Here is a 17,098-nt window from a genome sequence, read left to right on the forward strand (position 1 = left end):
GTCACCATACACCATATATATGTGGATATGTTTAGTCCATGTCACCATACACCATATATATGTGGATATGTTTAGTCCATGTCACCATACACCATATATATGTGGATATGTTTAGTCCAGGGGTCGGCAACCCAAAATGTTGAAAGAGCCTTATTGGACCAAAAATACAAAAACAAATCTGTCTGGAGCCGCAAAAAATTAAAAGCCATATTGTGTCATGAGTTATGAATTGAATTAAGAGGACTTAAAGGAAACTAAATGAGCTCAAATATAGCTACAAATGAGGCATAATGCTGCAATATGTACATATAGCTAGCCTAAATAGCATGTTAGCATCGATTAGCTTGCAGTCATGCAGTGACCAAATATGTCAGATTAGCACTCCACACAAGTCAATAACATCAACAAAACTCACCTTTGTGCACTCATGCACAACGTTAAAAGTTTGGTGGACAAAATGAGACAGAAAAAGAAGTGGCATAAAACACGTCCTAGAAAGTCGGAGAACGTTATACTTGTAAACAAACTACGGTGAGTTCAAGGACCGCCAAAATTGGTAGGACAAAACGGCGCTCGCCAAATACTCAAATCAGTGAAGCATGTTTAATATAAACAGTGTGCTTTATAACAATTAGGGAGGTTTGCGTCATGTTTGTCCTCCTACGGAAACCATATTAAAACAAAAACTTTTTTTTTTTCCTCATCTTTTTCCATTTTTCATACATTTTTAAAAAAGCTCCAGAGAGCCACTAGGGCGGCGCTCTAGAGCCGCGGGTTGCCGACCCCTGGTTTAGTCCATGTCACGATACACCATATATATGTGGATATGTTTAGTCCATGTCACGATACACCATATATATGTGGATATGTTTAGTCCAGGGGTCACCAACCTTTTTGAAACCAAGGGCTACTTCTTGGGTACTGATTAATGCGAAGGGCTACCAGTTAGATACACACTTAAATAAATTGCCAGAAGTAGCCAATTTGCTCAATTTACCTTTAACTCTGTTATTATTAATAATTAATGATATTTATCTTTGTGGAAACACTGATCATCTTAATGATTTCTCACAATAAATATATATAGAAACAGATAAATATCAATATGCTGTCACAACGAGGGTGCAGTTTGCTGCGGTTCGTTCTCTCAACGCAACAAGACGGCTCCGGACGACAGCGTGAAGGTAGGCTTTGGTTTATTAACATAAGTAATCCAAACTACCAACAGTACAGGCAACACAACAAAAAGAAAGGCAGGCGTGCCTAAAACACGAGAGGCTATAATCACTTAAACAGACGCTATGACATGGAACTACAAAACTTACTTGGGACAGGTGTGACGCAAAAACAATGACTCCACACGGAGTGACCGGAAAAGGCAGAACTAAATAGAGTCTCTGATGAGTAACAGGTGCGCGTGCAGGGCAGGTGAAAATAATAAGTAACCATGGTGATGAAACAAACTCATAAGTGCACAGGCAATAACAAAAGGAGTCCAAAACTACCAGAAAACACAAAACAAACATGATCCGGACCCAGGATCATGACAGAACCCCCTCCTCAAGGACAGATACCAGATGTCCATGAAAAAAAAAACAAAAAAACAAGCAGGGTCAAAAGTCACGGGCGGGCGGAGGGAGGACTTGGAGGTGGGTCGCCAGGCCAAGTGTCCCCGAATCCACCGAGGCAAAGTCAAGTGGCGGCGGCGAGTGGAGCGCCGCTGCAGCAGACGAGGCGGGCGACCAGGCAATGGCCACATTCGTGGCCGACGGGGAGGTGGGCGCACTTGGCGAGGCGGACGACCAGGGAGCGGCCACATCCGTGGTCGACGAGGAGGTGGGCGTGTCGGCGCCGTCATGGCAGGCGTGGCAGCAGGCACCGGCGGCGAGGCAGGCGTGGCAGCATGCACCGGCGGCGAGTTTGGCGTGATTGCAGGTACCACCGGCGAGTCTGGCGTGCTTGCAGGTACCACCGGCGTCTGGCGTGGTGCAGGTGCAGGCGTCTGCCGAGGAGCAGGTGCAGGCGTCTGCCGAGGAGCAGGCGCAGGCGTCTGCCGAGGAGCAGGCGCAGGCGTCTGCCGAGGAGCAGGCGTCTGCCGAGGTGCAGGCGTCTGCCGAGGAGCAGGCGTCTGCCGAGGAGCAGGCGTCTGCCGAGGAGCAGGCGCAGGCGTCTGGCGAGGAGCAGGCGCAGGCGTCTGGCGAGGAGCAGGCGCAGGCGTCTGGCGAGGAGCAGGCGCAGGCGTCTGGCGAGGAGCAGGCGCAGGCGTCTGGCGAGGAGCAGGCGCAGGCGTCTGGCGAGGAGCAGGCGCAGGCGTCTGGCGAGGAGCAGGCGCAGGCGTCTGGCGAGGAGCAGGCGCAGGCGTCTGGCGAGGAGCAGGCGCAGGCGTCTGGCGAGGAGCAGGCGCAGGCGTCTGGCGAGGAGCAGGTGCAGGCGTCTGGCGAGGAGCAGGTGCAGGCGTCTGGCGAGGAGCAGGTGCAGGCGTCTGGCGAGGAGCAGGTGCAGGCGTCTGGCGAGGAGCAGGTGCAGGCGTCTGGCGAGGAGCAGGTGCAGGCGTCTGGCGAGGAGCAGGTGCAGGCGTCAGCCGAGGAGCAGGTGCAGGCGTCAGCCGAGGAGCAGGTGCAGGCGTCAGCCGAGGAGCAGGTGCAGGCGTCAGCCGAGGAGCAGGTGCAGGCGTCTGCCGAGGAGCAGGTGCAGGCGTCTGCCGAGGAGGAGGTGCAGGTACTGGTCTGGGAACCAGCCGAGGTGCAGGTACTGGTCTGGGAACCAGCCGAGGTGCAGGTACTGGTCTGGGAACCAGCCGAGGTGCAGGTACTGGTGTGGGAACCAGCCGAGGTGCAGGTACTGGTGTGGGAACCAGCCGAGGTGCAGGTACTGGTGTGGGAACCAGCCGAGGTGCAGGTACTGGAGATGGTGGCGTCTGCAGGCCCACCGGAGATGCTGGCGGCTTCTGCAGGCCCACCGGAGATGCTGGTGGCGTCTGCAGGCCCACCGGAGATGCTGGTGGCGTCTGCAGGCCCACCTGGGCTGAGGTTAGCCATGAGCATGGCAGAGGTGGTCTCGCTGGGGGTTGCGGCTTGGCATGCCGACGGACTGGTGGTGGAGGACGGGCTGGAGGTTGCGGCTTGGCAGGCCGAAAAACTGGTGGTGGCGGCCGGGATGGAGGTTGCTGCCTGGCTGGGCGCAGCCGAGCAGCCCCACCAGCACAGCTCCCGGCCCCAGCCCCCCCCTCAAGGGGCGGATACCAGACGCGCTGCTTGCGGTCTGGAACAGTCTTTACGGGTGGGTGGCGGGAAGTCAGGAGGGGGGCAAAATCCTCCCCTCTAAATTGTCCAAAATGTCTTTTCCCATCCCCCACCTGAGGTCTTTTGGGAGGATGAGAGGAAAAAGTCACTGACGTGGGCGGGGCTAGAGTCCTAGGGGGCGGAGTTTGGCACTCAGAAGGAGACTGTGGCTGACATCTAAATTTCAAAAGAATGTCCTGATAATGTTTAATTTTGGAATTAAAGTCTTTAGGAGGTTGCTGACAGAAAGAGTCAGAAGAATTTGAAAAAAAATCTTCGTCTCTGACGTCATCCACAGTGGGCGGGATGACGTCATCCATGCGGGTCTCCAGCTGACTGACAGCCCAATCGGTGAATTGTTTAGCAAAATGTGTGATGGGATTACCAAACAATGGCGGCGAGGAAAACTGGGTTGCCCATGGAGTATTGCTGTCCGGAGGAGGAGTTTGGGGGAATGACGCGCCCTGATGGCGAAACGAAGCCTTTCTGGCTGGCTTCCGCTTTCGCCAGCGCGTCTCAATCTCCGTGTGGCCAGGTGCGAGAGAACATTGCCATGGTGGAGTCATTCTGTCACAACGAGGGTGCAGTTTGCTGCGGTTCGTTCTCTCAACGCAACAAGACGGCTCCGGACGACAGCGTGAAGGTAGGCTTTGGTTTATTAACATAAGTAATCCAAACTACCAACAGTACAGGCAACACAACAAAAAGAAAGGCAGGCGTGCCTAAAACACGAGAGGCTATAATCACTTAAACAGACGCTATGACATGGAACTACAAAACTTACTTGGGACAGGTGTGACGCAAAAACAATGACTCCACACGGAGTGACCGGAAAAGGCAGAACTAAATAGAGTCTCTGATGAGTAACAGGTGCGCGTGCAGGGCAGGTGAAAATAATAAGTAACCATGGTGATGAAACAAACTCATAAGTGCACAGGCAATAACAAAAGGAGTCCAAAACTACCAGAAAACACAAAACAAACATGATCCGGACCCAGGATCATGACATATGCAACACTTTATTTTTATATTTTCTCTAAGTGCACATTTTTCAAATTGAACATTTTCAAATGATCACTTCTAAGACAGTCTTGTGAAATCACAATATCCCATTTTAACTAGCTAGCCACTAACATTTTTTAACAAATCATGAATTACTTTGCACCATGTTTGTACAAATAATAACTCATGTAAAATACAAAAGTAAACTCTCAATTTTTTAAATCATGTCACACTTTGAACTGGACACCAAATCTGTTATCTGTTTCTTTGTCAGTTAGTGGGAAGCCTGGCATTGCATGCTGTTAACTAGTGTGTTGTACTCTGGTGTGTAACTTGACACTGCAACTCTGAGTGAGTCTTGCAGATGTGCATCAGTGAGGCGTGTTCTGTGTTTGTTCTTGATGAAGTTCATGTCAGAAAATGCTGATTCACAAAGATAAGATTTTTCCTCATTGTTTGCGGAACCTTCTTAATCTTTTGGACATATTTTCACAGCAATCTGGCCTTAAGCTTAATTATGATAAATGTAAAATGTTAAGGATCGGAAATCTAAAGGGAACGTCCTTTCGAATGGAATGCAAAGTGCCTGTTTTGTGGACAGATGGACCAGTTAACATACTTGGTGTTGTTGTCCCAGAAAATCTGGAAGATCTAGGCTCAGTAAATTATGATAATCGACTAAGAAAGCTGGACAAAATTATGCAATTATGGAAAGGGAAATCCCTAACCTTGTATGGTAAAATGTCTATTGCCAACTCGTTAATTATTCCTCAATTTATTTATTTGTTTTTGTCATTACCAGCTCCATCACAAAACTTTTTTAAGATTTATGAGCGGAGGGTCTTCGATTTTGTCTGGAACGGCAAACCAGAAAAGATTAAAAAAAAGGTTTTGTACAAAGAGTATGAATATGGGGGCCTGAAACTTCTCAACCTTGAAGCTATGTGTCTGTCTTTAAAAACATCAATTGTTCCAAAGATGTATTTAAACATTGAGTGGTACACAAGTGTCCTGTTGGACAAAAAACATGTACTGTATCAAAAGAAATTGTATCCTTTTTTACAAGTGATCCCCTCCCAGAGAGTCTGCTGGGAAACATGGCAGGGTTCATAAAGGAAACAATCCACTCATAGTGGTGTTTTCAATTTTATGTGCCAGAAAAAAGAGAGGATATTTTGCAGCAGTTAATATGGATGAACTCTAATATTGTAATAGATGGAAAGCCTTTCTTTTGGAAAAATATGTTTGAAAGAGGAATCATTTTTGTCAATGATATTATCAATGAGAATGGTAAAATTATGAAGTATGATGAATTTAGAGCTATGTATGGTGATGCTTGCTCAAGCTTTTCATTTTATCAACTAACTGGAGTAATTGGGAAAAGATGGAAACAAATAATTAATTATGGAACTACTAAATTATTAGTTTGTAAACCTCTAATAAGAAATTCTAGTTGGCAAAAAGGAACTAAAATAAATAGAAAAATATATAATTTGTATTTAATAAAGAAATCTCTGAAGGCTGCCCCATACAACACAAATGGAAAATGGGAGGACTTTTTTGACTGCCCGTTGCCATGGGATGCCATATTCAAACTAATCTATAAAACCAGTATCGATGTGCAAAATCGTTATTTTCAAATTAAAATTATTTATAACTTCTTACCCACAGGGAAAATGTTAAAATTATGGAATATGGCAGAGTCAGATGATTGCCGATTTTGTTGTCAGGAGCCTGAATCCACCCTGCATTTGTTTTGGTATTGTCATATTGTGTCTTTGTTTTGGGTGGAAGTTGAAAAAATGTGTTTAAGGATTGGTTTGTTTATGAAGCTTAATGTGGTTTCTGTTATTTTAGGAGAGTTCATTGACAATCATGATTTAGTCAATTTAATTATAGTACTCGGTAAAATGTTTATTTTTAAGGCCAAAAACAGATATTCACTTAGTATTACTTTCTTTAAAACATTTATTCAGTATTTTCTAACTTTAGAAAGTTGCATGGTTGAAAACGATAATGATGCCAAAAAACATTGAAAAAAAGATTAGAAGTCCTCAAAGGCTTATTTTGAAAGTAGAATTATGTTTATATAGATTATATGATATCTGTTGTTGTGTTCCCTAATTTGAGTGACCTGGACATAATCTGGACTGCATGCTTATTTTGAAAATGTAATTTTGTTTATAAATTATATGCAATCTGTTGTGTTCCCTAATTTTTTTCTGTGTACATGAATGAAGGTGTGTGTTGCTGAGTCCGACTTGGACATTATCTGGACTGGGCCTGGTTTAAAAAAAAACCTTTAAACAAATCTAATATCATTGACAACCTGGTCTGTTGAAGATAAGGCCCTTTTTAAAAAAAATAAAATAAAATAAGATAAATAAATAAAAAACATTTTCTTGGATAAAAAAAAAGGAAAACAATATAAAAATAATTACATAAAAAATAGTAATTAATGAAAATGTTAGTGGACCAGCAGCCTATACAATCATGTGTGCTTCAGGGACTGTGTCCCTTGCAGATGTGTTGTCTATGTTGTGGGAACCAGAATATTGGTAGCAGAAAGAAATAACCCCTTTTGTGTGAGTGGGTGTGGATGAGTGTGCATGGGGGAGGTTGTTTGGGTTGATGCACTGATTGAAAGTGTATCTTGTGTTTTTTCTATGTAGATTTAATTTAAAAAAAAAAAAAAAAATTGTTTTTTTTTTTTTAATTTATTTATTTATTTATTTTTTTAATTTTTAAATTTTTTTTTTTTTTTTTTAGAACAGGCCCGCGGGCGACTCTTCTGGTCCTTACGGGCGACCAGGTGCCCGCGGGCACCGCGTTGGTGACCCCTGGTTTAGTCCATGTCACGATACACCATATATATGTGGATATGTTTAGTCCATGTCATGATAAACCATATATATGTGGATATGTTTAGTCCATGTCACCATACACCATATATATGTGGATATGTTTAGTCCATGTCACCATACACCATATATATGTGAATATGTTTAGTCCATGTCACGATACACCATATATATGTGGATATGTTTAGTCCATGTCATGATAAACCATATATATGTGGATATGTTTAGTCCATGTCACCATACACCATATATATGTGGATATGTTTAGTCCATGTCACGATACACCATATATATGTGGATATGTTTAGTCCATGTCACCATACACCATATATATGTGGATATGTTTAGTCCATGTCACAATACACCATATATATGTGGATATGTTTAGTCCATGTCACCATACACCATATATATGTGGATATGTTTAGTCCATGTCACGATACACCATATATATGTGGATATGTTTAGTCCATGTCACGATACACCATATAATAATAATACCTGGGATTTATATAGCGCTTTTCTAAGTACCCAAAGTCGCTTTACATGTTAAAAACCCATCATTCATTCACACCTGGTGGTGGTAAGCTACTTTCGTAGCCACAGCTGCCCTGGGGTAGACTGACCACCATATATATGTGGATATGTTTAGTCCATGTCACGATACACCATATATATGTGGATATGTTTAGTCCATGTCACGATACACCATATATATGTGGATATGTTTAGTCCATGTCACCATACACCATATATATGTGGATATGTTTAGTCCATGTCACCATACACCATATATATGTGGATACGTTTAGTCCATGTCACGATATGTGATGTACATTTTTGTGCATGATGTCACTAAGATGACTTTAACAGTAACAGTAGATTAATAATAGTTTTGATAAATTGTAATGACGCAATACATCAGCTGCCAAAAGAGGAGCCTTTGCAACTTGTTTTGAAACAGTTTTATTACCATTTATATGTCAATAATATATTGGTACAAGAGGATGTAATACATATCACAATATAGCTTTTAGGCCTCCACCTGATGTCTAGATATATGAAATGTAGAATTGTTATTAAAACAACCATATTGTTTATAACTTCATCTGTCCTTTGACACCAGGTCCTAACATAGAAAAGATGCCATGTAGACCATGAACTCAGGTCTATTGCTTACAAATATGAAGATTCTGACTGACATGAGATAGAGACCAAGACCTTCATGTCACATGTAGACCATGAACTCAGGTCTATTGCTTACAAATATGAAGACTCTGACTGACATGAGATAGAGACCAAGACCTTCATGTCACATGTAGACCATGAACTCAGGTCTATTGCTTACAAATATGAAGACTCTGACTGACATGAGATAGAGACCAAGACCTTCATGTCACATGTAGACCATGAACTCAGGTCTATTGCTTACAAATATGAAGACTCTGACTGACATGAGATAGAGACCAAGACCTTCATGTCACATGTAGACCATGAACTCAGGTCTATTGCTTACAAATATGAAGACTCTGACTGACATGAGATAGAGACCAAGACCTTCATGTCACATGTAGACCATGAACTCAGGTCTATTGCTTACAAATCTGAAGACTCTGACTGACATAAGATAGAGACCAAGACCTTCATGTCACATGTAGACCATGAACTCAGGTCTATTGCTTACAAATCTGAAGACTCTGACTGACATGAGATAGAGACCAAGACCTTCATGTCACATGTAGACCATGAACTCAGGTCTATTGCTTACAAATATGAAGACTCTGACTGACATGAGATAGAGACCAAGACCTTCATGTCACATGTAGACCATGAACTCAGGTCTATTGCTTACAAATATGAAGACTCTGACTGACATGACATAGAGACCAAGACCTTCATGTCACATGTAGACCATGAACTCAGGTCTATTGCTTACAAATATGAAGACTCTGACTGACATGAGATAGAGACCAAGACCTTCATGTTGAATTCTAACATTGAAAAATGTGCAGGGTGGACCCATGGCAAACTTCTCCAGTATCAACCAAAAGTCTGTTTGTGTTTGCAGGCTTGAGTCAGAAATCAGCCGACTTGAGAGTGAAGAGTCTCAGATCTCAGCTAAAGAACAAGTTCTCCGAGAACGCTTGAAGAAGACCGAGCGTTCAATTGAGGACCTGCAGAAGGTAAAGAACTTGGAACTCTCCAAAGTCAGGATTCTATGTACAAGAGTTGTGTTACTGGGATGTGAATGGAGCTTTAGTGGACAGTTAGTCAGAACTAAATTGTGAATGGAGTTTTAGTGAAGAGTTAGTCAGAACTAAATGACCACACCAAGAACATATCAAATAATGTAATCAATTAAACTAATGCTAACAACTTTAGCATTTATTTCATCATTGTGGACCTAAAAATGATGTGTACAGGTAAATAAAATAAAAGATTACAGGCTTGTTTTTGAAGGAGTTTCAGCACATTTTGGAAGGCCCACGTTTAGTTCCAAATGATATGCTGTGGCCCCACCATGAGGGCCACATATGGAAAGTTATTTACACTTTCATCCAAACTTCTGAACGACTGATAGATTTATTTTCAGGAGCAGAAAATAAAGATAAGTTGTTAGTGAAATTTCAGGAAGCTATAGGTCCTTTAAGTAGAAGAATGAAATGAAAGTGTAGTTCAACAATAAAACTTCAAAACACTTTGATGACAGCTAACATACTTATTACACATTTATTACAACATATTATTGTTGCTGCAGCAAATAACTTTTTTACTTCTTTGTCCTACAGAGTCTGATGGTGCATGATGGAGGTAGGATCAACATCACACACACACACACACACACACACACACACACACACACACACACACACACACACGCACACACACACACACACACACACACACATATACACACACACACACACACACACTCACACACCAGGTATACAAACACACACCCACGTCTTCATAGGAGAGTCCTTCACTCCAAGTGTGTGTGTGTGTGTGTGTGTGTGTGTGTGTGTGTGTGTGTGTGTGTGTGTGTGTGTGTGTGTGTGTGTGTGTGTGTGTGTGTGTGTGTGTGTGTGTGTGTGTGTGTGTGTGTGTGTGTTGGTTTGGATAACAATCTCGCTGAGACAGGGGAGATTTGGGACAGAGTGAACCCTCCAACACATATGCTCATTGCCAGGAACTGAGCGCACAAACACTCACACACTCGCATGAAAACACACAAACACACACACACACACACACACACACACACACTTGCATTAAAACACACACACACACACTTGCATGAAAACACACACACACACACACCATGCTCAGCAAGACTATTGACACTCACACAAACACACACACACACACACACACACACACACACACACACACACACACACACACACACACCATGCTCAGCAAGACTATTGACACTCACACACACACAAGGCCATGACTCTGCACTTGCTGGCTTTATCCCCCCGCTATTCTCTGTAAGCCCCTGTCGCTTTGTTCTTCACATCAAACACACACACGCGTGGAATAGCACACAAAGCGGGGAGACACACACACACACACACACACACGTTTTTGTTGCATAAGCACTTGAACCTCTGGGGTGTGTAGTTGTCAGCGACACAGAAGTCAGACAAGGACAGTTACACGGTGTGTGTGTGTGTGTGTGTGTGTGTGTGTGTGTGTGTGTGTGTGTGTGTGTGTGTGTGTGTGTGTGTGTGTGTGTGTGTGTGTGTGTGTGTGTGTGTGTGTGTGTGTGTATCACAGTGGGCCTGCAGCATCACACTGACTATCTCTCCATCCTCCCCTCCCCTTTGTGCTGTCAGAGACCACCGGCTGGCCGTCCGCTCCTCTGTCGGACCACACGGACCTCCATCAGCCCCACCACCTCATCTCCACCTCGCTGCCCCACACCAGCACACCTGTGCCTGGGGAGAAGGCTGCTGGCACACCTGGTAAGGTTGGAGAGGAGAGGATGGCAAGTAAGATAGGGGGGGGGGGGGAGTGACATTAAGGGTTTTGGGACGCAGCCAAGTTGGATTACACACACACACAAACACACACACTCACACACACATGCACATACACACGCACACACACACACACACACACACACACGCACACACACACACACACACACATACTTAGGTGTTCATGCTTATTCCATTTCTGCTAAATAAACATGTTGCTGTGTGGACTATTAGACTTTTTAAAGTAGGATCAAGAACAAATACTTTCACTGCAGTCATTTAGAAAGTTCCGGAGTGAAGCAGCGTCACTTGACACAACTTAGAAAAAAGGCACAATAATAAACATCAATTACAAACACAAACATTAGGCAACAAATTTCTTAACATTTTTTAATTATTATTTTTTTCTTTTAGTATTACAAATGTACTATTGGTGTTTTTTTGTTTGTTTTAAAAATGATAATATTGCGTTTGAGATGCTCATTTTATTCTTTGAATTTTTGAGTATGTTCGGTTTGTCGTGTCCGGAAAAAGAAAACAATTAATAAAATGATAATGATTTAAGAAATGGTTGGTAAAAATGGAAAGAATGAACCTTAATCAATAATCTGATCAAATACAATTGTGTTCTATAGCTATAATATAATAGCAGGGCTGATCAATATCACAATCATCTGTTTTCTTATTAGTAGAAACATCAGTAATAATTAATTTGAGTGTGAACAAATGAATGTTAATAATAAAATCTGAGAAGCAATCAAGATGTTTAAATTGTGCTGATTCATTTGAGGATGAGCTGATCTTTCCACAGAGAATATTCTAGAAAGTAAAGAAAGAATAGTAAGCATACATGTCGTCTGCAGTAGGAAAATACCTTTTCACAGAGAATATTCCAGAATGTAAAGAAAGAATAGTATGCATACATGTAGTCTGCAGTAGGAAAATACCTTTTCACAGAGAATATTCTAGAAAGTAAAGAAAGAATAGTATGCATACATGTCGTCTGCAGTAGGAAAATACCTTTTCACAGAGAATATTCTAGAAAGTAAAGAAAGAATAGTAGGCATACATGTCGTCTGCAGTAGGAAAATACCTTTTGTCAAATATATTGAGTTGTGTTTGATTATATTTAGATGACATTCTAATAAATATTAAATATTGTTGTTCATCATGAAATACCCCTTTTGCTTTCTTGCCAAGTATACTAAAACAAATGTGTTAATAATTAAATGAAAGTCAATTCATATTGCAGTATCTATCCATCCATTTTCTACCGCTTGTCCCTTTTGGGTTGACTGGGGTGCTGGAGCCTATCCCAGCCGCACATGAGCAGAAGGCGGCGTACACCTCATCAACACAGACATGCACTATGAAATATTACATTCATTAGTGCTGCTCTTACTTTGCATCTGCTCTGTGCAATACATGCTCTGTGCAATACATGCTCTGTGCAACACAATGCTCTGTGCAATACATGCATTGTGCAATACATGCTATGTGCAATACATGCTCTGTGCAATACATGCTCTGTGCAATACATGCATTGTGCAATACATGCTCTGTGCAATACATGCTCTGTGCAATACATGCTATGTGCAATACATGCTCTGTGCAATACATGCATTGTGCAATACATGCTATGTGCAACACATGCTATGTGCAATACATGCTCTGTGCAATACATGCTATGTGCAATACATGCTCTGTGCAATACATGCTCTGTGCAATACATGCATTGTGCAATACATGCTATGTGCAACACATGCTATGTGCAATACATGCTCTGTGCAATACATGCATTGTGCAATACATGCATTGTGCAATACATGCTATGTGCAAAACATGCATTGTGCAATACATACTCTGTGCAATACATGCATTGTGCAATACATGCTATGTGCAATACATGCATTGTGCAATACATACTCTGTGCAATACATGCATTGTGCAATACATGCTATGTGCAATACATGCATTGTGCAATACATACTCTGTGCAATACATGCATTGTGCAATACATACTCTGTGCAATACATTGTGCAATGTATGCATTGTGCAATGTATGCTCTGTGCAATGTATGTATTGTGCAATGTCCCTATCAAATAAACAAATAGATATAATATCAGAGTTAATCAGCGGTAGGCAAAATCAATCAATCAATCAATCAATCAATCAATCAATCAATCAATCAATCAATCAATCAATCATTTCTCTTAGGATTTGAAAGTGATTTTCTGATACAATTGTATTGATGATATATATCATATATGATACATGTCATATATGATATATATGTGTCCTATAGATACAATTGTATTGATGATATATGATATATATGATTTATAATATATATGATTTATGATATATATGATGTATGATATATATGATGATGATGATGATATATATGACCCCGCCTTCCGCCCGAATGCAGCTGAGATAGGCTCCAGCACCCCCCGCAACCCCAAAAGGGACAAGCAGTAGAAAATGGATGGATGATGATACATATGATTTATGATATATATGATGTATGATATATGTGTTGCCTACAGATACAATTGTATTGAAGATGTACAGTACAGGCCGAAATGTATATATGTGTGTGTGTGTGTGTGTATATATATGTGTGTGTGTGTGTGTGTGTGTATGTATGTGTGTGTGTGTGTGTGTGTGTGTGTGTGTGTGTGTGTGTGTGTGTGTGTGTGTGTGTGTGTGTGTGTGTGTGTGTGTGTGTGTGTGTGTGTGTGTTGCCTACAGACTAGCAGCATGAACTCCATACTAAACTTTAATCTTTCATCATGTCTCCATCTTCACACTCCACCTTCTACCCCCCTCCCTCCACCTTCTCCACCCCCCTCACTCCACCTTCTCCACCCCCCTCACTCCACCTTCCCCCCCCCCTCCACCTTCTCCACTGCACCTCCTCCCCCCTCCTTTCAGCAGCCATGTTTGCGATGGAGACGCAGGTGCAGCGTGACCCTCACAGCGTCCTGTCGGCCAATGGCGTGAGTCGCTCCTCAGAGGCGGGGGCCCGCGGCGTCAAAGTCTACGACGACGGCAGGAAGGTGGTGTACCAAGTCTCCTCCGCCGGTGGCGTTTCCACCAGCTCCTTGGAGAACGGCTGGAGCTCCTCGCAGGTGGAGCATCTCCTCCATCGAGCATCCGGAGCGCTGGGCGACACCAAGGGTCAAGTGTCGGTGACCCCTGCCGACCCCTGCATGTCACCAGCAGACGGCAAGGATCTGTCCCCGCCTTCCTGCGCTCCGCCATCCATCCCGTCGAGCCCGCCCGCCCAGGTGGAGACCGGACCGGGCATGATGGCGCCATGCCAGGTTCCCATCACCACGCAGCCCGGCCCCTCGCAGCTAAGCCCCACCCCCTCGCAGCCAGTCACCATGGTGTTCCTGGGCTACCAGGACCTGGAGGACACCAGCGAGAGCAGGCGACTGCTGGGCTTGTTGGACGCCACGGTGAAGGCGGAGGTGGTCCTCATCGACGAAGACGACGAGAAGTCTCTGAGGGAGAAGACGGTCACCGACATGTCCCTCCTGGACGGCACCGCCGCCGACCTGGTGTCTGGGCGGCCCGCCACGTCTGAGGCCGCCAGCACGGAACTCTCGTCTGACAGCGCCGCCTCGCCCCCTCACCACCCCGACACCAACAAAGCCCCGCCTCCCGGCCTCACACCTGCCACAGGTACAGACAAGAGGAAACGCTGCCAGTGCTGCATAGTCATGTGACTTCTGTGCTGCATAGTCATGTGACTTCTGTGCTGCATAGTCATGTGACTTCTGTGCTGCATAGTCATGTGACTTCTGCTTCCTTTTATATCACTAGTCTTATTACCCACAATACCCCTCTTTCTCCCCTCTCTCTCTCTCTGGATGGTTACTAACTGAAGCCCCGCCTTCTTTCTCCTCCTCCAGACTCTAAGTGGCTGCTCACACACACACACACACACACACACACACACACACACACACACACACACACACACACACACACACACACACACACACACACACACACACACACCCACACACACAGGTAGGCTGAAATAAAAAGGTGTGTGTGTGTGTGTGTGTGTGTGTGTGTGCAGGATGGAGGCTCCTTGCTGCCTTGCTTCCTTCATGTGCCTCCACATATTCTTCCACATCCTCAGTCCTAATAACCGAAACAAAAAAAGGGCAACGACTTTTATTTTGAAAAGTCAATCCGAACTTTTATTGCCTAGTTTGTGAGATGCCAGGTTTGAAAGGCAAGTTACACTGTAGTGGGTTCTCTCTCTCTCTCTCTCTCTCTCTCTCTCTCTCTCTCTCTCTCTCTCTCTCTCTCTCTCTCTCTCTCTCTCTCTTCTTCTCTCTCTTAACTTGAGCTCCTTCCTCATTCAATCACTTCCTGACTCAGCAGCCAATCAGAAGCCGTGAATCACAGTCAGGACCATTTTCTTCCTCCTCAAACTAACGAGCACATTGGAAAATGCCGCCAGTGAAAAGTAACGTGAGCAAATACTCCAAATATTCAAATAGTTGAATGCAAAAGACAATTTTGAAATGTTTATTCTTGTGTGTCACGACCACTGCCAGCCCTCGCTACGTCCTCTAGGTGCTACATTTTGTACACATTCTTATGTACTTTACTGTACTGCCAACACATCAATAATCATATATATTGTTATATACTTTACTGTACTGGCAACTGATCAATATGTGAGCAATACTATCTTCATGGTGTCTGCACACTGTGGTCCTGCAAATAGTGGCCCCAGCTCTAATCCCCACCTGGCCCCAGTCAGTCCACTGGAACACATGACACACCTGTCCTTTAACACACAACAACTAGTACATCACAAGTAAACATCGAGTTCTCAACCAATCTGATTACTTCAAGTCATGTTTGTTGACATGTGATGTATAAAAGTGCATCATAACTAAGATGACATGTGATGTATAAAAGTGCATCATAACTAAGACGACATGTGATGTATAAAAGTGCATCATAACTAAGATGACATGTGATGTATAAAAGTGCATCATAACTAAGATGACATGTGATGTATAAAAGTGCATCATAACTAAGATGACATGTGATGTATAAAAGTGCATCATAACTAAGATGACATGTGATGTATAAAAGTGCATCATAACTAAGACGACATGTGATGTATAAAAGTGCATCATAACTAAGACGACATGTGATGTATAAAAGTGCATCATAACTAAGATGACATGTGATGTATAAAAGTGCATCATAACTAAGATGACATGTGATGTATAAAAGTGCATCATAACTAAGATGACATGTGATGTATAAAAGTGCATCATAACTAAGATGACATGTGATGTATAAAAGTGCATCATAACTAAGACGACATGTGATGTATAAAAGTGCATCATAACTAAGACGACATGTGATGTATAAAAGTGCATCATAACTAAGATGACATGTGATGTATAAAAGTGCATCATAACTAAGATGACATGTGATGTATAAAAGTGCATCATAACTAAGATGACATGTGATGTATAAAAGTGCATCATAACTAAGATGACATGTGATGTATAAAAGTGCATCATAACTAAGACGACATGTGATGTATAAAAGTGCATCATAACTAAGATGACATGTGATGTATAAAAGTGCATCATAACTAAGACGACATGTGATGTATAAAAGTGCATCATAACTAAGATGACATGTGATGTATAAAAGTGCATCATAACTAAGACGACATGTGATGTATAAAAGTGCATCATAACTAAGATGACATGTGATGTATAAAAGTGCATCATAACTAAGACGACATGTGATGTATAAAAGTGCATCATAACTAAGATGACATGTGATGTATAAAAGTGCATCATAACTAAGATGACATGTGATGTATAAAAGTGCATCATAACTAAGACGACATGTGATCATCATAACTGATTATTATTTCATTCCAGGAGTTGACATACTACGAGACCA

The 17,098-nt window shown here is 42.9% G+C and overlaps 1 protein-coding gene across 4 annotated transcripts in view; it reads left to right on the top strand.

Annotated features, from left to right (window-relative positions):
• The window catches only part of LOC133638795 (PALM2-AKAP2 fusion protein-like), a 175,013-nt gene that overhangs the window by 60,416 nt on the left and 97,499 nt on the right, over positions 1–17,098 (top strand). For 2 of the 4 annotated variants that reach the window (XM_062031752.1, XM_062031754.1), the window contains exons 5-8: positions 9,213–9,327; positions 9,934–9,955; positions 10,987–11,115; positions 14,069–14,824. In XM_062031752.1, the coding sequence (XP_061887736.1) occupies positions 9,213–9,327; positions 9,934–9,955; positions 10,987–11,115; positions 14,069–14,824 (1,022 nt within the window). The remainder of the gene's footprint in view (positions 1–9,212; positions 9,328–9,933; positions 9,956–10,986; positions 11,116–14,068; positions 14,825–17,098) is intronic. The other 2 variants (XM_062031753.1, XM_062031755.1) reach the window with 2 other exon arrangements.

The sequence above is a fragment of the Entelurus aequoreus genome, linkage group LG21 (genome assembly GCF_033978785.1).
Source record: "Entelurus aequoreus isolate RoL-2023_Sb linkage group LG21, RoL_Eaeq_v1.1, whole genome shotgun sequence".
Taxonomy (NCBI): Eukaryota; Metazoa; Chordata; class Actinopteri; order Syngnathiformes; family Syngnathidae; genus Entelurus; species Entelurus aequoreus.